Genomic DNA, 26,992 nt, shown 5'->3' on the forward strand with positions numbered 1-26,992 from the left:
TCAGTTGATAAGCTACCTAAATTCAATGACAGTCTCAGATAGTAACAGTCTCAGATTTGAGGTTAAAATTGCATTGCACTCAAGTCTTGGAGCGAAACAAATTAGTACAGCCAGCTTACAAATTTAACCTCTGGAATTATTGTTCATTTTCTAAGCTTTCCTGGGTATAAATGCATGTTAAATTGCCTGTTTGTTCCAAGAATGACTTTTTCTTGGCCAAACTACTCCCTTTTAGTTCATGAGTTAAATCTGTATTCTATGTAATTTAGCAGCACATGAGTTATTCATTCCAACTTAAAAGTGTCCATCCTGGACTTTGTATGTGGTCAGCTTCATTATCTTACATTATTATAAAAAGTATTTGTGCCAGTAAAGCAAGTTTTAATGTGTATTCTTTTTAATGAATTATTCAGGTCATCAAATATAATTTCTAACTTGCTTAACCTGATTTAAGTCAGCATTTGTAGAATGTCAATTGGGTCAATACTAGCTCAGAAGAAAAAAATTAAAAATCAATGAACATCAGGGTGAACATTTTAATTTTTACTCTTTAACCTAAACCATTTGCTGTACTTCGAGGATTGAATGAATATTAAAGACTTACTTTAAAATGTTTAGTTTTTCAAAATTGTCACTAATCTATACAACTATTTACATCAGCAATACAAGGACCAGTTACACTATTTTCTGGTGTCAACAGAAGATTTGAGCTTATTTTTCCTATGGCTTGAAGATTAAGTATAGCCTTAATGGGTGAACTGCACATCATTTTCAAAATAAGGTTTTCTGGAGGATAATGCTGAGTATACAGATTCCTACTGTGACTGAAATTAGTGTCTATAATCTTAGACTCCAGATGGCCTTCTGTGACCAAGTGACTGGATTTAAAAATCATGAAAATTTCAAATCAAAGAACTGGTCTTGACAAGGAAAACTGGGAATAGAATCTTATGTTTTTTTTTTTTTTTTTTCTTCCCCCTGTGAAAGAAGCCAGAAAATCTGATGCTATTAAAGATATTGGTAGATTTCAAGATCTTTTTGGGTAAAGAGAAGTATACATACATTTCAAATGAAGAAAATAAGAAAGATCTTCAATTCCTTTACCTGACAAATATTCTATAGAGAACCTTATCTATGGTGATTTAGGAACAGAGGTCTTATTTAATCCTACTCTGAAATACATTGTATTAGTAGTAGTTTGGTTTAATATAGGAAAAAAAAAATTGTGCCCACAAAAATTATTTAGAAGAAAATGGTCTTCTTCAGAGTCACTACCACAAGCGAAGCTAGAAATGTACCTCTTGTGCCTTTTGATTAACTGTTAATATGTTATCTGAAATGAATATCCATACTTGCTTGATTTGCAGAGTAGAAAACAGTATGGCTGGGTCTTGGAGTTAATGCTTTTTAAAGGTACAATGGATCGGATATATTTTGTAACCAACATATATCTACCTAAATAGATAAACATCCTACACCTATAAAATGTTATCATGACTCACTTAGATACAAATCTACAATTTTTTCTTAAAGAATAACAAAACCCCCAAATATGGATTTGAACATAGAACAGATACTGAATAGCTTTCCAATTAACATGGTCTGAAACAACCAATCCTATGCACTAGTGATCTCCAGCACTCTCAAAAGAAGCACAAGTAAACAGAGCCTGATATCATCAGAATTAACCGCCCTCTCTGACCTTGCCTCCTTTTAAGCTATTCTCCTGACATCTTGAAGCAGGCCCTTAGCATTTGTGGTTCCCTATATCTGCCCACTCTTCCCCCAGATACTGATATAGCATGATCCTTCTCATCTTCCAGGTCGTTGTTCCAATATCAAATTGTCAAACAGGCTTATTTCACTGAGCCCACTGAAAATTACAACCCCTCCACACATACTTCAATTTCCTCTCACTGTAAGTTTCTTTATCATATTTGAGTTCTGATATACTATGCAAATTATTTATTTACTTATCATGCCTACTGTTTGTTATCTGTCTCCCTTCAGTAGAAAATAAGTTCCATGAAGGCCTGAATCTTTTTGTCAGAAGGAAGTCTGGGAGTTTGAATGGTGCATGTTATATTGTAGACATTCAATAAATGTTGAATCAACAAATGATTTGAAATTTGGGCCACAAATACTTAGTTTTAGAGTACATAAAATATGTTTCATCTGAAAAGTAATGTTTCTCTCAGCATGTAAAAGTTACTCAGTTGACTAAACAGGTATATATCACAGAGGACTACAGACATACGTAATCTGACTCATATATTTAATAAGATGTCTAATGAAAAAATGTATTTTCTAATAAAAATGATGTATTGATAATATAATTCTAAATAAAACTTCTGGTTGTTATTTCCTCAGCAGAGTAAACTGGCTTTCTGAAAAAGTAACAAAGATGTTACCCTTTTTGTAATGTCTGTTATGATAATGAATGCATGATAAATTTAACACCTCCTTTGTTCAAGAGAGCATTGAATAAAGGAAGTTTATTCCCAATGTAAAATTCGTAGCCAGTAGTGTAGTTAATTAAGAGAAAATGTCAATAGAACTTAACACGGTCACAGGATAATGGATCCTGCTGCTAGATATATGTCAAGAGACAGATAAATAAGATAGAGTAATTTATTAAGCAGTGCCACACTCCAGGCGATGCATTTCTGGAAGATTATAGTACTCCTTGGGTGGTGATGTAAGACAGAGGACTGAAAACTAAGTGGCCTCAACTCTGTGAATAGCACAACAGTATAGTAACATGGTGCTAAGAGACAGTCCCTGCTGATATAGAGAAGTTACTTTTATATTTAGAAAAAAAGAAGAGACCATCAAGATATGATAAGGTGTCTAAATTAAAACAACAATCTCCAAGGAATTTGCAGATAATTTAATCATCTGGACAAGTCATACTATATATTTGAATAATTAAAGGCTGAAAAAGTCACTCAGTCGTGTCCGACTCCTAGTGACCCCATGGACTGCAGCCTACCAGGCTCCTCTGTCCATGGGATTTGCCAGGCAAGAGTACTGAAGTGGGTTGCCATTGCCTTCTCCAAAATTAGGATCAAATCTATTTAAAATGCAGACTTCTCAAAAATTCTATTTCAGGTCATAAATTATTATTGATTTAGGAACCTGGTCATTTTGTTAACCAAAGAAAACATCCAAAGGTCTTTTATTCCTTTTCAGTTCAGTTTAGTCACTCAGTCGTGTCTGATTCTTTGTGACCCCACGAACCATAGCGTGTCAGGCCTCCCTGTCCATCACCCACTCCCAGAGTTCATTCAAACCCATGTTCATCGAGTCAGTAATGCCATCCAACCATCTTATCCTCTGTTGTCCCCTTCTCCTCCTTCCCTCAATCTTTCACAGCATCAGGGTCTTTTCAAATGAGTCCGTTCTTCACATCAGGTGGTCAAAGTATTGGAGTTTCAGCTTCAACATCAGTCCTTCCAAAGAAAACCCAGGACTGATCTCCTTTAGGATGGACTGGTTGGGTCTCCTTGCAGTCCAAGGGACTCCCAAGAGTCTTCTCTGACACCATGGTTCAAAAGCATCAATTCTTCAGCATTCAGCTTTCTTCACAGTCCAACTCTCACATACATAAATGACTACTGGAAAAACCATAGCCTTGACTAGATGGACCTTTGTTGGCAAAGTAATGTCTCTGCTTTTGAATATGCTGTCTAGGTTGGTCAAAACTTTCTTTCCAAAGAGTAAGCATTTTTTAATTTCATGGCTGCAGTCACCATCTGCAGTGATTTTGGAGCCCAGAAAAATAAAGTCAGCCACTGTTTCCATTGTTTCCCCATCTATTTCCCATGAAGTGTTGGGACGAGATGCCATGATCTTAGTTTTCTGAACGTTGAGCTTTAAGCCAACTTTTTCACTCTCCTCTTTCACTTTCATCAAGAGGCTTTTTAGTTATTCTTCACTTTCTGCCACAGGGTGGTGTCATCTGTGTATCTAAGGTTACTGATATTTCTCCCTAAAATCTTGATTCCAGCTTGTGATTCATCCAGTCCAACGTTTCTTATGATATACTCTGCATATAAATTAAATAAGCATGGTGACAATATACAGCCTTGACGTACTCCTTTCCTAATTTGGAACCAGTCTGTTGTTCCATGTCCAGTTCTAACTGTTGCTTCCTGACCTGCATACAGATTTCTCAGGAGGCAGGTCAGGTGGTCTGGTATTCCCAACTCTTTCAGAATTGTCCACAGTTTATTGTGGTCCACACAGTCAAAGGTTTTGACATAGTCAATAAGGCAAAAGTAGATGTTTTTCTGGAACTCTTTTGCTTTTTTGATGATCCAGTGCATGCTGGCAAATTGATCTCTAGTTCTTCTGCCTTTCCTAAATCCAGTTTGAACATCTGGAAGTTCACTGTTCATGTACTGTTGAAGCCTGCCCTGGAGAATTTTGAGCGTTACTTTGCTGGCGTGTGAGATGAGTCGAATGGTGTGGTAGTTTGAGCATTCTTTGGCATTGCCTTTCTTTGGAATTGGAATGAAAGCTGACCTTTTCCAGTTCTGAGGCCACTGCTGAGTTTTCCAGAAATGCTGGTATATTGAATGCAGCACTTTCACAGCATCATCTTTTAGGATTTGAAATAGCGCAACAGAAATTTCATCACCCCCACTAGCTTTTGTTTGTGGTGATCCTTCCAAGGCCCACTTGAGTTCACATTCCAGGATGTCTGGCTCTAGGTGACCAATGACATCATCGTGGTTATCTGAGTCATGAAGATCTTTTTTGTCTAGTTCTGTGTATTCCTGCCACCTCTTCTTAATATCTGCCACTTCTGTTATGTCCATACCATTTCTGTCCTTTATTGTGCCCATTTTGCATGAAATGTTCCCCTGGTATCTCTAATTTTCTTGAAGAGATCTCTAGTCTTTCCCATTCTATAGTTTCCCTCTATTTCTTTGCATTGATCACTGAGGAAGGCTTTCTTATCTCTCCTATTCTTTGGAAATCTGCATTCAAATGAGTGTATCTTTCCCTTTCTCCTTTGCCTTTAGCTTCTGTTCTTTTCTCAGCTATTTGTAAGGCCTTGTTGACAACCATTTTGCCTGTTTTGGATTTCTTTTTCTTAAGGATGGTCTTGATCCCTGTCTCCTATACAATGTCATGAACTTCCATCCATAGTTCTTTAGGCACTCTGTCTATCAGATTTAATCCCTTGAAACTATTTGTCACTTGGTGCTGGAGTGGCGGCTGTGGGGCCCTGGAGCGGCTGTGAGGAGATATCCCATGCCCAAGGGCAAAGGAAAAGCCCCAGCAAGATGGTAGGAGGGGCGAGTTCATGTTTAGAATCAAACCCCATTCCTGCCAGAGATGCTCAGAGGGCTCAAACAAACCTTGTACACACGAAGACCCAGGGACTCCACAGAGACTCAGACAGAACTGTGTTTGAGTCTCTCTTGTGGAGGTAATCCCTTGAATCTATTTGTGGACTGCCACAGGGATAGGGCTCTGGGTGCAGCAGACTTGAGTATGGCATAAGCCCTCTTGGAGGAGGTCATCATTAACCCCACCATAGAGCTGCCAGAACTTACACAGGACTGGGAAATAGACGCCTGGAGGACACAAACATAACCTGTGTGCACCAGGACCCAGGAGAAAGGAGCAGTGATTCCACAAGAGACTGATACAGACTTGTCTGGGAGTGTCCAGGAGTCTCCACTGGAGGTGTGGTTCGGTGGTGGCCTGCTGCAGAGTTGGGGGCAGTGAGTGTGGCAGTACATGCATGGGATCTTTTGAAGGGGGTCACCATTATCTTCATTACCTCCACCATAGTTTGAAGTGAAAGTGAAAGTGAAGTTACTCAGCCGTGTCCGACTCTTTGTGAGTCCATGGCCATGGGATTCTCCAGGCAGGAATACTGGAGTGGGTTGCCATTTCCTTCTCCAGAGAATCTTCCCAACATAGGGATCAAACCCAGGTCTCCTGCACTGCAGGCAGACTCTTTACTGTCTGAGCCACCAGGGGCTCCATAGTTTGGCCCCAAGTAAATAGCAGGGAGGTATTTAACTTATATGCAGAGTACATCATGAGAAACGTTGGACTGGAAGAAATACAAGCTGGAATCAAGATTGCTGGGAGAAATAACAATAACCTCAGATACGTAGATGACACCACCCTTATGGCAGAAAGTGAAGAGGAACTAAAAAGCCTCTTGATGAAAGTGAAAGTAGAGAGTGAAAAAGTTGGCTTAAAGCTGAACATTCAGAAAGCAAAGATCATGGCATCCAGTCCCATCACTTCATGGGAAATAGATGGGGAAACAGCAGAAACAGTGTCAGACTGTATTATTTTTGGGCTCCAAAATCACTGCAGATGGTGACTGCAGCCATGAAATTAAAAGACGCTTACTCCTTGGAAGAAAAGCTTTGACCAACCTAGATAGTATATTCAAAAGCAGAGACATTACTTTGCTGACTAAGGTCCGTCTTGTCAAGGCTATGGTTTTTCCAGTGGTCATGTATGGATGTGAGAGTTGGACTGTGAAGAAAACTGAGCACCGAAGAATTGATGCTTTTGAAGTGTGGTGTTGGAAAAGACTGTTGAGAGTCCCTTGGACTGCAAGGAGATCCAACCAGTCCATTCTGAAGGAGATCAGCCATGGGATTTCTTTGGAAGGAATGATGCTAAAGCTGAAACTCCAGTACTTTGGCCCCCTCATGAGAAGAGTTGACTCATTGGAAAAGACTGTGATGCTAGGAGGGATTGGGGGCAGGAGGAGAAGGGGACGACAGAGGATGAGATGGCTGAATGGCATCACTGACTCGATGGATGTGAGTCTGAGTGAACTCCGGGAGTTGGTGATGGACAGGGAGGCCTGGGGTGCTGCGATTCATGGGGTTGCAAAGAGTCGGACACGACTGAGCAACTGAACTGAACTGAACATTAGCTCCATCAACAGAAAATTGGATTAAAGGTTTACTGAGCATGGCCCACCCATTAGAACAAGACTCAATTTCCCCTTCAGTCAGTCTCTCCTATCAGGAAGCTTCCATAAGCCTCTTATCCTTCTCTATTAGTGGGCATACAGAATGAAAACCACAATCACAGAAAAGTAACCAATCTGATCACATGGAACACAGCCTTGTCTAACTCAGTGAAACTATGAGCCATGCCATGTAGGGCCACCTGAGACAGACAGGTCATGTTGGGAGAGTTCTGACAAAATGTGGTCCATTGGAGAAGGGAATGGCAAACCACTTCAGTATTCTTGCCTTGAGAACCTCATGAACAGTATGAAAAGGCAAAAAGATAAGACACAGAAAGATGAACTCCCCAGGTCCATAGGTGCCCAATATGCTACTGGAAATCAGTGGAGAAATAACTCCAGAAAGAATGAAGAGATGGAGCCAAAGCAAAAACAACACCCAGTTGTGGATGTGACTGGTGATGGAAGCAAGGTCTGATGCCATAAAGAACAATACTGCATAGGAACCTGGAATGTTAGATCCATGAATCAAGGCAAATTGGAAGTGATCAAACTGGAGATGGCAAGAGTGAACATCAGCATTTTAGAGATCAGCAAATTAAAATGGACTGGAATGGGTGAATTTAACTCAGATGATCATTATATCTACTACTGTGTGCAAGAATCCCTTAGAAGAAATGGAGTAGCCATCACAGTCAACGAAAGAGTCCACAATGCAGTATTTGGATGCAATCACAAAAATGATAGAGTGATCTCTGTTCACTTCCAAGGCAAATCATTCAATATCACGCTAATTCAAGTTTATGCCCTGACCAGTAATGCTGAAGAAGCTGAAGCTGAATGGCTCTAAGAAGACCTACAAGGCCTTCTAGAACTAACACCCCAAAAAGATGTCCTTCATTATAGGGGACTGGAATGCAAAAGTAGGAAGTCAAGAAACACCTGGAATAACAGGCAAATTTGGCCTCGGAGTTTAGAATGAAGCAGGGCAAAGGCTAACAGAGTTTTGCTAAGAGAACTCACTGGTCATAGCAAACACCCTCTTCCAACAACAAAAGAGAAGACTCTACACATGGACATCACCAGATGGTCAATACTCAAATTATATTCTTTGCAGCCAAAGATGGAGAAGCTCTATACAGTCAGCAAAAACAAGACTGGGAGCTGACTGTGGCTCGGGTCATGAACTACTTACTGTCAAATTCAGACTTAAACTGAAGAAAGTAGGGAAAACCACTAGACCATTCAGATATGAACTAAATCAAATCCCTTACAATTATATAGTAGATGTGAGAAATAGATTCAAGGGATTAGATCTGATAGACAGAGTGCCTGAAGAAATATAGACAGAGGTTTGTGACATTGTATGGAGGCAGGGATCAAGACCATCCACAAGAAAAAGAAATGCATAAAAGGAAAAAAATGATTTTCTGAGGAGGTTTTACAAATAGCTGTGAAAATAAGAGAAGTGAAAGGCAAAGGAGAAAAGGAAAGATATACCCATTTGAATGCCGCATTCCAAATAATATCAAGGAGAGCTAAGAAAGCCTTCCTCAGTGATCAGTGCAAAGAAATAGAGGAAAACAATAGAATGGAAAGACTAGAGATTTCTTCAAGAAAATCAGAGATACCAAGAGAGCATTTCATGCAAAAATGGGCACAATAAAGGACAGAAATGGTATGGGCCTAACAGAAGCAGCAGATATTAAGAACGGGCAAGAATATAAAGAAGAAGTATACAAAAAAGATCTTCACTCCCAGATAATCATGATGGTTACTCACCTAGAGCCAGACATCCTGGAATGTGAAGACAAGTGGGTCTTAGGAAGGATCACTAGGAACAAAGCTAGTGGAGGTGATAGAATTACAGTTGACCTATTGAAAATCCTAAAATGAGGATGTGAAAGTGCTGCACTCAATATGGCAACAAATTGGAAAACTCAGCAGTGGCCACAGGACTGGAAAAGCTCAGTTTTCATTTCAATCCCAAAGAAAGGCAATGTCAAAAATGCTCAAACTACCACACAATTGCACTCATCTCATATGCTAGTAAAGTAATGCTCAAAATTCTCCAAGGTAGGCTTCAGCAGTATGTGAACTACGAACTTCCAAATGTTCAAGCTGGTTTTAGAGAAGGCAGAGGAACCAGAGATGAAATTGCCAACATCTGATGAATTACTGAAAAAGCAAGAGAGTTCCAGAAAACATCTACATCTGCTTTATTAACTATGCCAAAGCCTTTGACTGCGTGGATCACAAATAGTGTCAAAAATTATGAAAGAGATGGGAATACCAGACCACCTGACCTGCCTCCTGAGAAATCTGTATGCAGGTCAGGAAGCAACAGTTAGAACTGGACATGGAATAACAGACTGGTTCCAAATTGGGAAAGGAGTACGTCAAGGCTGTATATTGTCACCCTATTTATTTAACTTATGTGCAGAGTACATCATGAGAAATGCTGGACTGGAGGAAGCACAAGCTGGATTGCCAGGAGAAATATCAATAACCTCAGATATGCAGATGACACCACCCTATGGCAGAAAGTGAAGAAGAACTAAAGAGCCGCTTGATGAAAGTGAAAAAGGAGAGTGAAAAAGTTGGCTTAAAACTCAACATTCAGAAAACTAAGATCATGGCATCTGCCCCATCACTTCATGGCAAATAGATGGAGAAGCAATGGAAACTGTGACAGACTTCATTTTGGGGGGCTCAAAAATCACTGTAGATGGTGACTGCAGCCTTGAAATTAAAAGATGCTCCTTGGGAAAAAAGTTATGACCAATCTAGATAGCATATTCAAAAGCAGAGACATTAGTTTGCCAACAAAGGTCTGTCTAGTCAAGGCTACGGTTGTTCCATTAGTCATCTGTGGATGTGAGAGTTGGAGTATAAAGAAAGCTGAGTGCCAAATAATTGATGCTTTTGAACTGTGGTGTCAGAGAAGACTCTTGAGAGTCCCTTGGACTGCAAGGAGTTCTAAGCAGTCGATCCTAAAGGAAATCAGTCCTGAATAGTCTATAGAAGGACTGATTTAAAGCTGAAACTGTAATACTTTGGCCACCTGATGTGAAGAACTGACTCATTTGAAAAGACCTTGATGGTGGGAAAGATTGAAGGCATGAAGAGAATGGGACGACAGAGGAAGAGATGGCTGGATAGTATCACCAACTCAACGGACATGAGTTTGAGTAAACGCTGGGAGTTGGTGATGGACAGGGAGTTCTGGCATGCTGCAGTCAATGGATTCGCAAAGAGTCAGACATGACTGAATGACTGAGCTGAATTGTATAATTGTAAGGGATTTTATTTAGGTCATACCTGAATGGTGAAGTGGTTTCCCCTACTTTCTTTAATTTATGTCTGAATTTGGCAATAAGGAGTTCATGATCTGAGCCATAGTCAGCTTCTGGTCTTGTTTTTGCTGACTGTATAGAGCTTCTCCATGTTTGACTGCAAAGAATGTAATTAATCTAATTTCAGTGTTGACCATCTGGTGATGTCCATGTGTAGAGCTGTCTCTCGTTTTGTTGGAAGAGGGTGTTTGCTATGACCAGTGCGTTCTCTTAGCAAAACTCTGTTAGCCTTTGACTTAGTTCGTTTTGTATTCCAAGGCCAAATTTGCCTGTTACTCCAGGTATCTCTTGACTTCCTACTTTTGCATTCCAGTCCCCTATAATGAAGAAGACATCTTTTCTTGGATGTTAGTTCTAGAAGGTCCACAATCTTTATAGTTTAGCCCCCAAAAGTTTATTTAGTCTTTTTTAACCCAAAGAACTGCATTTATAACCTGGAAGCACCCTGAATAAACACTTCATTAACTTTTTGTTTCTTTGGTGATATTATTCTATAGTTTATTACACATACACATAGTAATGATGATTTTATATAGGACAAAATGTTCCTGTAGCTTTTTAGGTTTAGTTGAATGACAAAAAGTTGTTATGAATTTGTAATTGTATGAGTTTAGTATAAGTATTTTCATTAGCTAGACTGACTTTTTAATACATTTCCTTATGACTAATTACAATATGTGTCTTTGAACTACTGCTTATTTTCTGCGTGGTAATAATGAATATCCAAAGCATTAAACAATGTGGCTGATTTCTTCTCTTGCTGTGAATGGCAAAAACAGTGAGAAAATAATAATTACAATGTTAAATGCTTATTTTATGTGTTTCATACAGTTTTAAGTGTTTTATATACATGAACTCTTAATTTTTCAAACACCTGATGTAGTAGGTAATTGTTATTTGCAGAACTAAGGCACCTAGTGGGCCAAGAAATCTGTCCAATGGCACACAGCTAGTAAATGGAGAGATGGAGCATTTAAAACTGAACTGTCTTTTAGTGAAACAGAAAGATATGAAAAGAGTAGATTTAAATAGATGTTTGTATTATACAACCATACAATCTCATATGAAAAAATTTTTTAAAATAATCTGACACTTTCTTTTATAGATCAAGAAACAAAGATCAAGTGAATTAACGGGCCAATTCGTTTTTTCCATTGTCACTGGACGAAAAGAATATCAGGTCCTAGTCTGTGTCTCTCTCTTTAATAAGTCATGACTTGGGATGAATTTGACCTAATTGTAATACACCAAATAGCAGCACATCTTAACTTCACCTATGTGAAGTTGTGACTTGTGCTTTCCTCAGCGTGATAATGACTTTATGATGGAGTTGTGTATTTGCTGGTTTGTTCCTCTCATACATTGAAAGCTCCATGAAGACAAACATTATGCTGTCATATTCACTCTTGTTACTAGATAAATAATTCTTATTTTAATATCCAAGGAGATGTTTTCTAGAGAATGAACAATTTTATTTTTAATTTCTTATTTTTTAAGATTAGAGTATAATTGCTTTTCGAAGGTGTATTACTTTCTGCTGTACATGATCAGCCCTATGGACACATATATCCCCCCTCCCTCTTGAGCCTTCCTCCCACCCCCTCTATCCCACCCTTCTAGGTCAAAGCAGAACACTGAGCTGAGTTCCCTGTGCTGTACAGCTGCTCCCCACTAGCTATCTATTTTACACATGGTACCGTGTATATGTCAACGCTTACTTTCAATAGGTCCCATCCACTTCTTCCCTCTGTGTCTACAAGCTCATTCTCTATATCTGCAGTTCTATCCTCGTTCTGCAAATAGTTTCATCAGTACCATTTTTCTAGATTCCACATGTATGCATTAATATACTTTGTTTTTAGAGAATCAATAATTTTAAATGGTAAAGGTAGCAGATACACCTTTCAGAAATGTTAAAGGAGAGTTTAACAATGGATATTGTTATTAACTGCTAGAAAAAAACTGAAGCTGACAGAACTGAAGTTTTCTGTACAGCTGTTCCAAATGGAGTGTTAGAGTCCGAGAGACAGAGCTGTAAATATAGAGACTCTATAAAGTTTGGTCACTCACAAATCAAAGAGCAATTTTGCATTTCCACAGTGTAGAAGTGTGGATCATGCACTGATATTTTGTTACATCTTGATTCAAGAAAAGTAACTGCTATCAAGAAATGTAGTTTACAAATAAGAAACACTAATATATCAGTGCAGTTCAGTTCAGTCGCTCAGTTGTGTCCTACTACTTGCGACCCCATGAATTGCAGCGTGCCAGGCCTCCCTGTCCATCACCAGCTCCCAGAGTTCACTCAAACTCATGTCCATCGAGTCAGTGATGCCATTCAGCCATCCCATCCTCTGTCATCCTCTTCTCCTCCTGCCCCCAATCCTTCCCAGCATCAGTTGAGAAGTCAACTGATGAGTCAACTCTTCGCATGAGGTGGCCAAAGTACTGGAGTTTCAGCTTTAGCATCATTCCTTCCAAAGAACACCCAGGACTGATCTCCTTTAGGATAGACTGGTTGGACCTCCTTGCAGTCCAAGGGACTCTCAAGAGTGTTCTCCAACACCACAGTTCAAAAGCATCAATTCTTCGGTGCTCAGCTTTCTTCACAGTTCAATTCTCACATCCATACATGACCACTGGAAAAACCATAGCCTTGACTAGATGGACCTTAGTCGGCAAAGTAATGTCTCTGCTTTTGAGGTTGGTCATAACTTTCTATCTAGGTTGGTCATAACTTTCCTTCCAAGGAGTAAGCGTCTTTTAACTTCATGGCTGCAGTCACCATCCGCAGTGATTTTGGAGCCCCCCAAAATAAAGTCTGACACTGTGTCCACTGTTTCCCCATCTATTTCCCATGAAGTGTTGGGACTGGATGCCATATCTTAGTTTTCTGAATGTTGAGCTTTAAGCCAAATTTTTCAATCTCCTCTTTCACTGTCATCAAGAGGCTTTTTAGTTCCTCTTCACTTTCTGCCATAAGGGTGGTGTCATCTGCATATCTGAGGTTATTGATATTTCTCCCAGCAATCTTGATTCCAGCTTGTGCTTCTTCCAGCCCAGTGTTTCTCATGATGTACTCTGCACATAAGTTAAATAAGCAGGGTGACAATATACAGCCTTGATGTCCTCCTTTTCCTATTTAGAACCAGTCTGTTGTTCCATGTCCAGTTCTAACTGTTGCTTCCTGACCTGCATATAGGTTTCTCAAGAGGCAGGTCAGGTGGTCTGGTATTCCCATCTCTTTCAGAATTGTCCACAGTTTATTGTGGTCCACACAGTCAAAGGCTTTGGCATAGTCAATAAAGCAGAAATAGATGTTTTTCTGGAACTCTCTTGCTTTTTCCATGATCCAGTGGATGTTGGCAATTTGATCTCTGGTTTCTCTGCCTTTTATAAAACCATTATATGATGTGAATTTTTACTTTATATTATGCATTGGAATTTCTCTGCCTTATAATAGTGAAAAGTTATAGTACAGGCTGTGCCACATTTAAGGAGTACCTAACAAAAGTATCACAGGACGTTATTTCTCATCAGTTGTGCAAACTAAAGACAGGAGTTCTAAATTCAGCATTATATGTGTTATAGTTGGCTTCCAAGTATGCATCTTAGAGATAGGGTAAGTGGTAAAAGTCTTATTTTTCAAAATATGATTTTTTTAAAAAAGCTATGGTAAGATTTCCATAATTTTAGAAATGTGACCATCATAATTAAATTTCTAACTACATATTCACAGGTGAAGGTGAAAATGGACTCAGTTCAAACAAAAATTGAATTTCCAAATTTACATTCTAAACTGATGGTCTTTATTATCATATGTAATCCTCTGATACAAATACTTCAACTTTAATCAATCTCAAATCTTCTTAGGAAGAAATTTATCTCTGAAGATGTCTTTGCCTATTTTGGGATTCCCAGGTGGCACAGTGGTAAAGAATCCACCTGTGAAGAAGACATAGGCTCAGTCCCTGAGTCAGGAAGATCTCCTGGAAGAGGGCATAGCAACCCATACCAGTATTCTTGCCTAGAAAATCCCATGGACAGAGGAGCCTGGCAGGTTGCAGTCCATGAGGCCACAAAGAGTCAGACACAACTGAAGTGACAGAGCAGTAGCAGCAGTCTCTATTTTATTTTTCCCTTGCTCATCTTTGTTTATTTCCCTTTCAGTTTTACCAAAATATAATTGACTCAGCACTGTGTAAGTTTATGGTGTAAAGCATATTGATTTATCTTCTATACATCATGACATGATTGCCACAATAAGTTTAGTGAATAGCCATTATTTTTTATAGATGAAAATTTTTAAAAATTTCCTTGTGATGCGAACTCTTAGAATTTCCACCCTTAACTTTCATATATAATATTCAGCAGTGTTAATTATATTTATCATGTTGTACATAATGAAGCTAGTACTTATTTATACCGTAACTAGAAATTTGTACTTTTTAGCTACTTTCATCCGATTCCTTCTCCCTCAACTCCCTCACCTCCCATCTCTAGTAACCACAATCTGATCTCTTTTTCTATGAGTTTGCTTGTTTGTTTGGAACTACAACACTATGTTAGTTCCTGGTACACAGTGATTTGATATTTCTATACATTTCAATATGATCACCACACATGATTACGTGTAATTACGTCTAATTACCACCTATCACCATACAGAAACAATACATTATTATTGACTATATCCTTCTCAGTGTACATTTTGTCCCTAAACTTAAGCTGAAGGGTATTGTATGGTACTGTAAGAACACTAGGTACTACGAAGATGCCAGTGATATTTTAAAGAAGCTATGACACATGCTTTTTATCATTTAAATTTGGATTAAAAAATATATATTTTCTTATAGGGAAAGAAGAAAAACCAACTCAGAACATCTTGAAATCACCCTTCAGTTATTTTAAATGTCAAACAATTTCTTTGTTGTTTTAAATACTAAAATGCTTTTAATTACAGTAGGTGATAAATAGTTCAGAATAGTCAAGAAAATACTGTTCACACTAGTTTTTGTTTTTATAAGCAAAAATCTGATTTGTGCTTCATGTTCCTTAATTACTTGTAACTCTTCAAAAGCCTAGTTCAGCAAGAGAAAGAATTTTCTGGCTTAAATCATAAAGACATAGTATTAAAATAAATGAAACGCAGGCGATATTGCATGGATTAGGTTCATGGAATAATTGCTTAGGAATTGACTGGGAATGTAGACAAACTGGTGGAGTCACATCTTAGAATCATGACATTGTTTTCTGGTCACATACATTACTCATATCCCACGCCCATAGTGGTAGACTTTGAACAATTTCTGAAAGTGTCAAAGTTCACCTCTTCCTTTAGTGTTGGAGAATTCTGGTTATGAAAGGAAAGAATATAAGCACCTTGTCATGTTTTAAATCGGCATGGGGAAATTCTCAAGTAGATGTGACAGCGCTCAGAGGACTTGGCGCTCCCTTCGTTAAGGACTGCCAATCATAATTAGCAACAACAGAGACGCTGTTCAAACCTAAATAAAAATTACAGAGAGCCTTTTTGAGTTAATATCTGTAAGAAGAGAATATAGAAAAGAACTTGTCTCTGTAGCCTAGCTAACCTGTCACTGGGAATTACTCTCATTTTCTCTGTGTTCATTAGGGTCAGTAAACAACAGAGCCAGCCAATATCATTTTTGTTATATTCAAATTGAATGTGAAATATCAGATAACATTACAAAGGGATGCCTTTAACTATTGCATTTCACGGCTTGAATCCTTTGGGGTTTTCTGACTAGGAGACTGGCAAATTTTGTATATTTGATAATCTACACCATTAAAATGGATGTCTTTTGAAGTTATTCTCCTACTCTAAGTTTTAAAGAGATGCTTTCTCATCAATAATCTTTTTCTGTTGGCTAATTTGATAGAGAAGACTGTCTGACTCTTCTTTTTGTGGAAATGAAAAAGTTATGATTCTCTGTAATACTGTGATCCATCTGGCAGTGGGAAGAGCTTTTTATTTTCTTCCGAAAATTGTCCTGGGATCTCAAAGTCAGTGGGTTGCCTTTCATTTTAACTCTTGTGCAGCAGCCACCATGTAATCTTCTATCATTACTAAAGGTCTTCTTTCTCTTCATCACTAGCATCTGTGGAACTATTTGATCCTTAAGAAAACTACCAAAGGGATTTTCCTTTTTTACTCCTTTCAGTAATTCTGTCTGCTCCTCTCAACAGAAGTGGTTTGTGCTGTGCTGAGTCACTTCAGACATGTCTGATCTTTGCAACGCTATGGACTGTAGCCTGCCAGGCTCCTCTGTCCATGGGGTTCTTCAGACAAGAATACTGGAGTAGGTTGCCATTTTCTTTCTCCAGGGGTATCTGCCCAACTCAGGGGTCAAACCCTCATTCTTGCATCTTCTGCATTGGCAGGCAGGTTCTTTATCGCTTGTGCCATCAAAGGTGGTTTATTTGGTCCCAATTTGACTATGGCCCACTTAAATGATGTTGAACATTCCTGCAAGCACTGTGTCTTTCTTATGATCATATTCAAAATATCTAGGCTGGGAATGCCATACACTATACCCAAGGAATATTTATAAAGTCAGTTAATATAGTTATTCCTTGTTTTCTTTTGCTCTTTGTGCTCCTGAAACATAGCTGGTATAGTAAATGCTTGCTGGTATGTGGTGCAGTGATAAAGAATCTGCCTGCCAATCCAGGAGACATAGGTTCGATCCCTGGGTTGGGAAGATCCCGTGGAGAAGTAAATGGCAACCCACTCCAGTACTCTTGCCTGGAAAATTTCATGGACAGTCCACAGGGTCACGAAGACTTTGGAAATAAATATGTGATAGTCTCAAACGTTTTACATGACTATAAATATTTATAGTTCAAAGAACAAGACAAAACCCTCTAAAGTAAACTCTGAAATTTCCATTTGCAAGTAAACAGCAAATGAATTACAGATATCCACGTGTGTGCATAAGTCATAGAGGCCCTTCGTGGCCAGGATGATATGAGTCACTGACCATAAACTAAATATCAGGGATCTTCAAAAATCAAGCCTCAGGTTTTTTTTAGGTATGTTGATTGCACAGTCATGAAGATAAGGGAGGATATAAAATGGCAACAAAACTTGCATAAAATTGGTCTCTCATTCATGCATTAAACTACCTAATTCACAAGCTCTAATGTTCTAGCCAAACAGATGTACTAAGTTTATCTCTATAATGGACCATACTGCTTTTGCACAGTTGGATTCCCTGAGCTGTTTTTCTGGAATGGTTTGAAGTTACAGATTTTTTTAAAAAAATCAGGGTGAGTAAACAACTCACATATATTTAACATTTTTCTGCTTTTAGCCATCCCTGAACTTTTTTCAAACACCTCTATGATAATACTTAAATGCCTCTTTATTCCTACTCAATCTGGTCTAGTGGCTCAATAAAGACCATAATTATGAAATAACAGCTGTACTTCTCCTTAAAAGACTATATTTTTATTAGAAATTACCACTAATTCCAACTTTACTGCCTGTGCATGGATGCTGTCATAACTGATTCTATTTTTCATAGGGTTTTTTTGAGACTGTCCTTAATTTATTTTAAATCAAAGTGTAAAGGTGCTCTCAGTATCTTTTAATGAGTTCACCTTTTCATTGTTAGCAAGTGGAAGAATAGCAGCATTTCAAAGATGAAGTAGTTAATCTTATGCAATTCAGCATGATTCATCATTATGAATTTGTATAAATGTATAATCAACCTACAAGCTGTACAACTTATTTAAGGGAGCAGTTGAGATAGAAAAGTGCTTAACATATTTATAACTTTTGATATCTGCAGCTTGTTTACAGAACTAGAAAAGAATTTAAACCATATGGATACTTTTCTTTATCTTTTTCTTTTGAGTATTCTCCAAAACTTGATGAAATTGGACCACCTGGAGACAAGAATTCAGAAAGCCAATCCATAAGCTTGTCAGCATTCTCAAAAATAAGGCTTTACAACCAATGGGAGACTTTATAAATTTCTCATTTTAGCTATTTAAGAAAATACACTAGTGGAGACATTCTGGGTAATTTTCTATTCGGTTTAAATGAGTTTAATGTCATTGGGCAACAGAATGTAGTCTAATAAACACAGTATTGAAGTTAACTCTACAGTTGATTTAGTTAAGTATTTGCTGTGCTTAGTTGCTCAGTCGTGCCTGACTCTTTGTGACCCCATGGGCTGCAGCCCGTCAGGCTCCTCTATCCAAGGGCATTCTCCAGGCAAGAATACTGGAGTGGGTTGCCATGGCTTCCTCCAGGGGAGTTAATTATTTAGCACTTATTAGTTTATTTAATTGATCACTATGCATTTATCAAACACCTAATATGTTGCAAAGAGTTGGGCATGACTGAATGACTTACGCTTTCTCTTTTTTCATGTACAAGACATGGACTTAGGTAAAGGGGCTTTAAAGATAAATAGGGCACTGTCTTGTGTTCAAAGGACTCAGGTGAAGACAAAAAAAAAAAAGGCAATTACACTACAGTTGATACATATGATAAATATATCTGACAGATCATGGAAGATGGTCCCTAATCCCAGCAAAGACTTCTTGAAAAAAAGTGAGATCAGAAGAATAATTAGAAGATGCACAAGAATTTGCCATATGAAAGCAGAAAGTGGGAGTAGAGATTAAGAAATTGGTAATAAAGGCATTTCAGGAATTGAGAAGTGTAAAAGCAGAGACATGACACAGTCTTATGTTCAAGATACAAATACAGTTTGGAGAAACTGGACAACTAGAGATGAGCCATAAGTGACAGGAAATGAGAATCAAGACTGGACAAGGGTCATATGATGGAATACTATTCATGCTCTAAATTACTTTTAAACTGTGGGCATTGGGGAGCCAAGGAAATATTTGAAGAATGGGAATTATGTGGTTAGCTTTCCATGACAGTAATATTTTGGGTATACATAAAAGTATGTGGACCATGTATTTACAGGAAATAAATTTGGAAAAGGAAGATATATTATGAGATTCCTGATGAATTGAGGTAACAATCTAGGATTTATCTCTCTAGGTGAGAAGAGATTTCCACTCCTAGAAATAAATTGGTAAATTTTGCAAGACTTGATAATAGGTGGATATAAGGAATAGAAAGAAGAAGAAATCAAAATGGTTTTCAAAGTTTCTAACTTGTTTAAGTCATTAACGCATCAGCTGGAATAGAGAATATGAGAGGCTATAAAGGTTTAAAGTGCAAAATAAATTCAGTTATTGACATATTGGAATTTGTGGAATCTCTGATATATCCTGAGAGGCTAGTGACAGTATACAAAAGTAAAATTTAAGGATGGATGATGTATTTGGGAAACATCTGCATTTTGGTAGTAATTGAAACCATGCACAGAAAAACTGGCTAGAATGTGAAGTGAGATTAAAAAAAGAGATTAATTGCATTTAGCTTTACCACCTTCTGTTTCTAGTCACTGCTCATATCTATCAAATCCTACTTATCTATCCTCACTTACTGACAATTTTGACACATGGTTTATTTTCTTTTTCTCTAATCTAAGTCAAGCATCATTAGAGATGGTTCATCTAATCCTCTGGACTCTCAGTTGATCAAGTTTGAGGTCCTTCACTATCTCCGACTTTTTGCGACCCCATGGACTGCAGCATGCTAGGCTTCCCTGATCATCACTAACTCCCACAGCTCGTTCAAACTGATGTCCATTGAGTCGGTAATGCCATCCAACCATCTCATCCTCTGTTGTCCCCTTCTTCTCCTGCCTTCCATCTTTCCCAGTATCAGGGTCTTTTCCAATGAGTCAGTTCTTCACATCAGGTGGCCAAAGTATTACAGTTTCAACTTCAGCATCAGTACTTCTAATGAATATTCAAAAGCATCAATTCCTTGGTGCTCAGCTTTCTTTATGGTCCAACTTTCTCATCCATACATGCTTACTGGAAAAACCATAGCCTTGACTAGATAGACCTTTTTCAGCAAAGTAATGTCTCTGCTTTTTTTAATATGCTGCCTAGGTTGGTCACAGTTTTTCTTCCAAGGAGCATGGGTGTTTTAATTTCATGGCTGCAGTTCACCATCTGCAGTGTTTCTGGAGCCCAAGATTTTAAAGTCTGTCACTCTTTCCATTGTTTCTCCATCTATCTGTCATGAAGAGATGGGACCAGATGCCATGATCTTTGTTTTTTGAATGTTGAGTTTTAAACTAGTTTTTCACTCTCCTCTTTCACTTTCATCAAGAGGCTCTTCAGTTCCTCTTTGCTTTCTGCCTTAAGGGTGGTGTCATCTGCATATCTGAGGTTATTGGCATTTCTCCTCAAAGTCTTGATTTCACTTTGTGCTTCATGCATCTGATATTTCAAATCATGTACTCTACATATAAGTTAAGAAAATCAGGGTGACAATATACAGCATTGACATAATCCTTTCCCAATTTGGAACCAGTCTGTTGTTTCATGTCCGGTTCTAACCGTTGCCTCTTTACCTGCATACATATTTCTCAAGAATCAGGTCAGGTGGTCTGGTATTCCCGTCTCTCTCAGAATTTTCCACAGTTTATTGTGATCCACACAGTCAAAGGCTTTGGTGTAGTCAATAAAGCAGAAGTAGATGTTTTTCTGGAACTCTCTTGCTTTTTTGATGATCCAACAAATGTTAACAATTTGATCTCTGGTTCCTCTGCCTTTTCTAAATCCAGCTTGAGCATCTGGAAGTTCCCGGTTCATATATTGTAGAAGCCTAGCTTGGAGAATTTTGAGCATTACTTTGCTAGCATGTGAGATGAATACAATTGTGTGGTAGTTTGAATATTCTTTGGCATTGCCTTTCTTTCACATTGGAAATGTAAACTGACATTTCTAGTCCTGTGGCTGCTGAGTTTTCCACATTTGCTTGCATACTGAGTGCAGCACTTTCACAGCATCATCTTTTAAGATTTAAATAGCTCAGCTCGGATTCCATCACCTCCGATAGCTTTGTTAGTAGCGATGCTTCCTAAGGCCCACTTGACTTCACACTCCAGGAGGTCTGGCACTAGGTGAGTGATCACACCTTTGTGGCTATCTGGGTCATTAAGATCTTTTTTGCATAATACCTCTTTAGGAATCCACATCCACAGGTCCCATTCGGTAAATACAAACTTTCAACTCTTACACTAATGTTTCCACTATTGTTCTTTGGCCTCATTGAGAACTGTACTCTCTCCCACTACTACTCTATTACCTTCTGGTCTTACTCACTATTGGACTCATCATTGGTGCTTCTATTCCTTTATTTCTCCATGTATGCTAATATCTATGATTTCAACCACAGATTTGGCAATACTTTAAAGTAATTTGCCTTGTTACCCTTTTTTTCATGTGCCTAACTGTTCATAGTTGAGCCTAAGTTTTTGTTTTTTATTTAGTAAACACTTATGTGATACTTGTGTAAGTTATTGCATCTAAGAAGTTCACATTTTAAACCATTTTAATTGTCATTACAAAGCAGTGAGGTGGCACATACAGAGTGTTTCCTGCAAGAGAAGCTCACACCAGCATACAAATTTGTAATCCCCAAGCTGGACTACAAAATTCTTCTGTTTCATTGACTTTTTTCTCTATTTTGAGGATGTTCTCTACAGAGAAATCAACCATCATGCTGTGAGAAAGCCAAATTATCCTATAGAGAAAGGCCACAGAGGAAAATAGCTCTCAGCAAGCATTAACTACCAGACATGTGAGTAGAATGAACAAGCCTTCAGATGAGTTTAGCTTGCAAACTTTGGGCTGTCTAGCGGGAGTTTGGAGATTATTGAGCAAAGACAAACCACCTTCACCATGTTTTGTCTGGCTCTGTGATGCACAAAATTGATAGGTTTTAAATTAATTTGTTACACAGCTATAGTCACTGGAACACTGCCCATAAAAAGGTTATCACTAAATCCAGTGAATGCCTTTCAAGTATTAATTTTATTCAATTCATTGAAATGTTTAACTCTGTCAACCAAATCTTCCATATTCAAAAATTATCTTTACTTTGTGTGTGTACAACTAGATGGTATATGTGGTACTTACTTCTTTCTTGTCATTCTTTATAATTTACCACTGAAATTTCCTCTACTCATTCATTTCTACTGGGCTCTGTCCTAGGCCCTTTCTGGGTAGTGGTCTTCAATCAGGAGTATGCAGTTAAGAACAACTACTCTGTATGATATGATTCACTTTCTTGGCTTCAATTATCTCTTACATGCCAATATTGCCTCAATATATATCCAATATATAATCCAGCCCAGATGGCTTTTCTGTGTTTCTGACAAATATATCAAACCACTAAAAAGCATTAGAAATATACCCCTGGATATTTCACAGATACCATAGCTCAAAGGCACCAAAATGCCTGTGTTACCTTCCCTATCACACCTGCTTCTCTCTAATTTTTTTCCCCCAGAAATGACATTAACATCCAATACACATAACTTCCCAATCCAGAAATTTAGCATAAAATTTCACCTCCTTTTTGTCCTTTGGTATCAATCCCCCATACCACTGTATAATTTATCATGTTCTATTAACTCCAGTTCATCAATACCCTTCTTTTTATTCCCAATGTCATCTTTCCTTTGTGCAAGCCACACTGCCTCTTTACTTAGTTATTATAATACTCAGCTAATTTTTTTCCCTTTCCACATTGTTCTTTTTCAATTTCCTCCATTTGATAATCAGAATATTTCTATAGTTAAAATTTAAACATGTATTTTCCTGTTTAATGCCTTTAAATTGCTGATAATTTCCCTGAAGATCAAATTTAAATCCCTGCTATTAACAAATATATCTTCAGCCTATCTTTATCAGTTACATCCTACAATGATTAATGTACTTTCCTCTCACTTCTTGGTCTTCAATTTTGTCCTACCATCTATGTGTCCTTCCCCCATCCTCTTCCTCAATAAGCCTTTTGCATAGTTAATTCTGTCTGTTCATACAGTATTAACTCAAAAAGCCTTCTTTGCCACAATAAGATATATGTAGCCTCCCTCCCTCTATGATCTCATAACAGACTGTGCTGATCTCTACCACATGTGGGTTTTACATGTTTATGTACCAAAGGACTTGTAGATCAATGATGGCAAAGACTCTTTTGTTCACAACTGTATACTCAGTGCCTGCTGCTAAGCTGCTAAGTCACATCAGTCGTGTCCGACTCTGTGTGACCCCATAGATGGAAGCCCACCAGTCTCCCCCGTCCCTGGGATTCTCCAGGCAAGAACACTGGAGTGGGTTGCCATTTCCATCTCCAATGCATGAAAGTGAAAAGTGAAAGTGAAGTCGCTCAGTCGTGTCCAACTCTTAGCAACCCCATGGACTGTAGCCTACCAGGCTCCTCTGTTCCTGGGATTTCCCAGGCAAGAGTACTGGAGTGGGGTGCCATTGCCTTCTAGCAAAGTTCTATTAAATAAAAGGTGTGGATTAACTATCTACTACATGGACTTCCTAGGTGGCGCTAGTGGTAAAGAATCTGCCTGCCAATGCAGGAGAGGCAAGAGATGCAGGTTCAATCCCTGGTATGGGAAAATCCTCTGGAGAAGGAAATGGCAACCCTCTCCAGTAGTCATGCCTGAGAAATCCCATGGAGAGAGAAGTTTGATGAGTTATATGTAGTCCATGGGGTCAGAAACAGTTGTACATTACTGAGCATGCACGGATGCAAGTATCTACTAGATTAGTGATTATTTAATGGGCCAAAACTTTCTGTGATAAATATATGAAGATACAGAAAGGTAGTGGGGAAAACCATGTTTAAGGGACAGATTTTAAGTAAGAAAGTAGAGATTAAAAGTCTAGACAAAACTTATTAGTCAAATGAGATAGAAAGGATGAAATTTAATGGAAGATCCAATAGCAAGTATATTTTAAAAATAAGATGTTATTGAGAGTTGTATTAATAAATATTAAGGCAAAAGCATCATATGTCTCCACTGTGACACCTATGTCTCCTCTTCAATACATATGACACATCTGCTAGAAACTAATAATCCCCTAAGTATTTTATTATTTCATTTTCTATGATGACAGTAGTCTCAAATAAGGGATTTAACAAGTATTGTTCTATTCTGAAACAGAGTCAAGTGATTATGTAGACAAGTTTAAAGAGTAGGCAGATTGACTATCAAACAACACAGCAAAGATATTCTGTAGAATACAATGAAATTTCAGTTGAACAACTGGTAAAGATCATGTATTAAAGTGAAAGATATAGCATTAAGTTTTCTTATTGGAATCTTGAGGGCTTTTCACTGCCAATAAATATTTTTAATACATGAAATGATGTCTCTCCACAGAAAGCAAGTCTCAACATCTCTTACATATGTAAATAATTAAGCAATGTCTGGTAGTAGGTATTTTCATCCCAGTAAGACTATTTCTCAGAATTTTAGTTTCGGAAAATTTCATCTTGAGTTTCTCGTGAACCTGACATCTGACATTTATCTTTGGCTTTGTTGATGAAATCGAATTTACATCAAAAGATACTGTACTATTTTTTTTTTTTTTTGCTGGAAATCTGGTGTCTGAGGTCCACTAGGGAAGAGTAGAATGTGTTCTTTTCTGAGTGTTGCTCTGAAGACCTTTTAGAACATTTATTGATGTCAAGATACAGCACCTTCTGAACTGAATTCAGGGCATATGAAGACAACACACTTCTTTCTTATACTATACCACATTTTGTATCCTTACCTTGTTGCACGAAGGATCCATACACAAACCACATGGAGTTGTAGAGAGTAGTAGAAGTCACTGATCCCATTTGTAACCGTGGAGGATTAAGCCAATTCAAGAGGTAGACCAGTAGGCCCACTAGAAGGACTGTGCCAGCAATACAGGCCCATAGTGAGAGATCAAACGGGGCAAGACAAGCAAACATATCCACTGTCTTTTCAGCCCTTCGAAGCAGGACTCCCACTGAGTAGTCCATGTAACGTGTTGTAAAGTCCACCACATTCTCACGGTCTGGGGTGATGGTTAAAGCAGAAATTCCTATGTCAGCTCTCTGAGAAATGGAAAGAGAAAGGAATATGTTAGCAGTGTGAAAAACAACTTTATCTGTGGCACTGTAGTCTGTCTTGAGGGAAAAAAATAGATGCCTCAGGCAACATCTTAAGCCTTTTTATAAAAACTGAAAAGCACAGCAGAGACTTCTTAGAGAATAGCCATATGTGAATTTTGCATTTCCTACTGCAAATCTTAGCTCAGGAGAGTTAGACAAATTACCTTATTCATATTATCAGTGCATGTGAAATCAGGAAGATTATTTCAGACACAGGTAACTCCTGAAGGAAACTGTCTTTTTTCCTTGGGTAACTTTATCAAAGCCATCATTAACACAGTAGCAAAGATAAAACTTATTCTAAACAATTCTTCCTGAGAAAATATATCCAAGAAATTCAATATATCATTACTGTGTAAATTATTAGGTTATTAAAAACATTCAACATGGCATTTCACCCTTGGTTTAGACTTCTCTGCATTAAAATTTATATTATTAGGTTCTACATACATTAGAGTTTATTAAAGCTTTCATGGCACTAAGCTATAGCATCATACACCAGAAATTTCTACCATAATTTTATTTTTTAAACCTCAGAAACATTTTAGTAAACAATTAGATTAAGGAGACAAATACTCTTCTTGGAGCAATAACCATTCTTCTCAGAGTGTGCCTTAGATTCTCAGTATTTAGCAATCAAAATCATAGCATATGCTATTTGGCTTATATAATAAGGCGCATAGAATTGCAGTAAAAGCACAGAAAAAATGATTTCACATTTAAATTCTATGATGTAAAAAATATTTAAATATCTAAACTATGCATGTTGTTTGAAATAATGATCTATAGCTGTGACCAAACTTGCAGAAAGCTTCTTTTAGACAAACACAAACAATAGTAAATTGTTGAACATTTTCCCTGTTCTTTTTTTGTTATTGTTTAATGAAAGAATACAGAAATTGGTTTTAATGCTTTTGGAGGAAAAAAGACATGAAAAGTAACATGCCTAGTGGAATGCTAAATCAACTCAGATACATCTAGCTTCTGAAGTAATAACAGCTACAAAGATACTCTACCTAAAGTTAAGCTGTGTGTGTGTGTTTGTATGTGTGTATCAGCTCATCCGTATATTTTGATGCTAGGCCCTGTGCTAAGTATTAGAATTACTTTTCTCATTTAATCCTTACAATGAATTATGAATTACATTTTTCTTATCCATTCCATAGATGAAGAAACTAAAACTTCAAGAGTTTAAGTAACTTATTTCAGTCCTCACACTTATGAAGTTTTCAGAAGCCAAATATTAAAGCTATGTTTTTCTTACTCCAAAGCCTGTGCTTATAATCATTTTACCATACTGCAAGAAATCATTCATTTGCCAAATGGCTCATATTGTAGGTAATTAGGATAACTAGTTTTAGGAAAATTTTTACTTTAAAAGAGTTTGAAATTTGTTTTCTTAATTTTACTATTTACACTGCAACAAGGCTATATTATCATAAGTACTATGAATTTAGGCTTATTAACTGAGAAGTATTAAACTTAGTAACACTATACGGAAATGAATTTTCAGAGAAATAGTTATTGCTTTCAAGCTCATGTATTTATTTTACATTGTTTATTTACTAGGAATCGGGTTTTTTTCTGAAAGAAATG

The 26,992-nt window shown here is 37.7% G+C and overlaps 1 protein-coding gene across 1 annotated transcript in view; it reads right to left on the reverse strand.

The window, feature by feature from the left end:
• Positions 1–26,992, reverse strand: part of GRID2 (glutamate ionotropic receptor delta type subunit 2) — a 1,625,731-nt gene that overhangs the window by 314,375 nt on the left and 1,284,364 nt on the right. The window contains exon 11 of the mRNA XM_040237847.1: positions 25,027–25,339. Within this exon, the coding sequence (XP_040093781.1) occupies positions 25,027–25,339 (313 nt within the window). The remainder of the gene's footprint in view (positions 1–25,026; positions 25,340–26,992) is intronic.

Source organism: Oryx dammah, unplaced genomic scaffold (genome assembly GCF_014754425.2).
Source record: "Oryx dammah isolate SB20612 unplaced genomic scaffold, SCBI_Odam_1.1 HiC_scaffold_3, whole genome shotgun sequence".
In the NCBI taxonomy this organism is placed as follows: Eukaryota; Metazoa; Chordata; class Mammalia; order Artiodactyla; family Bovidae; genus Oryx; species Oryx dammah.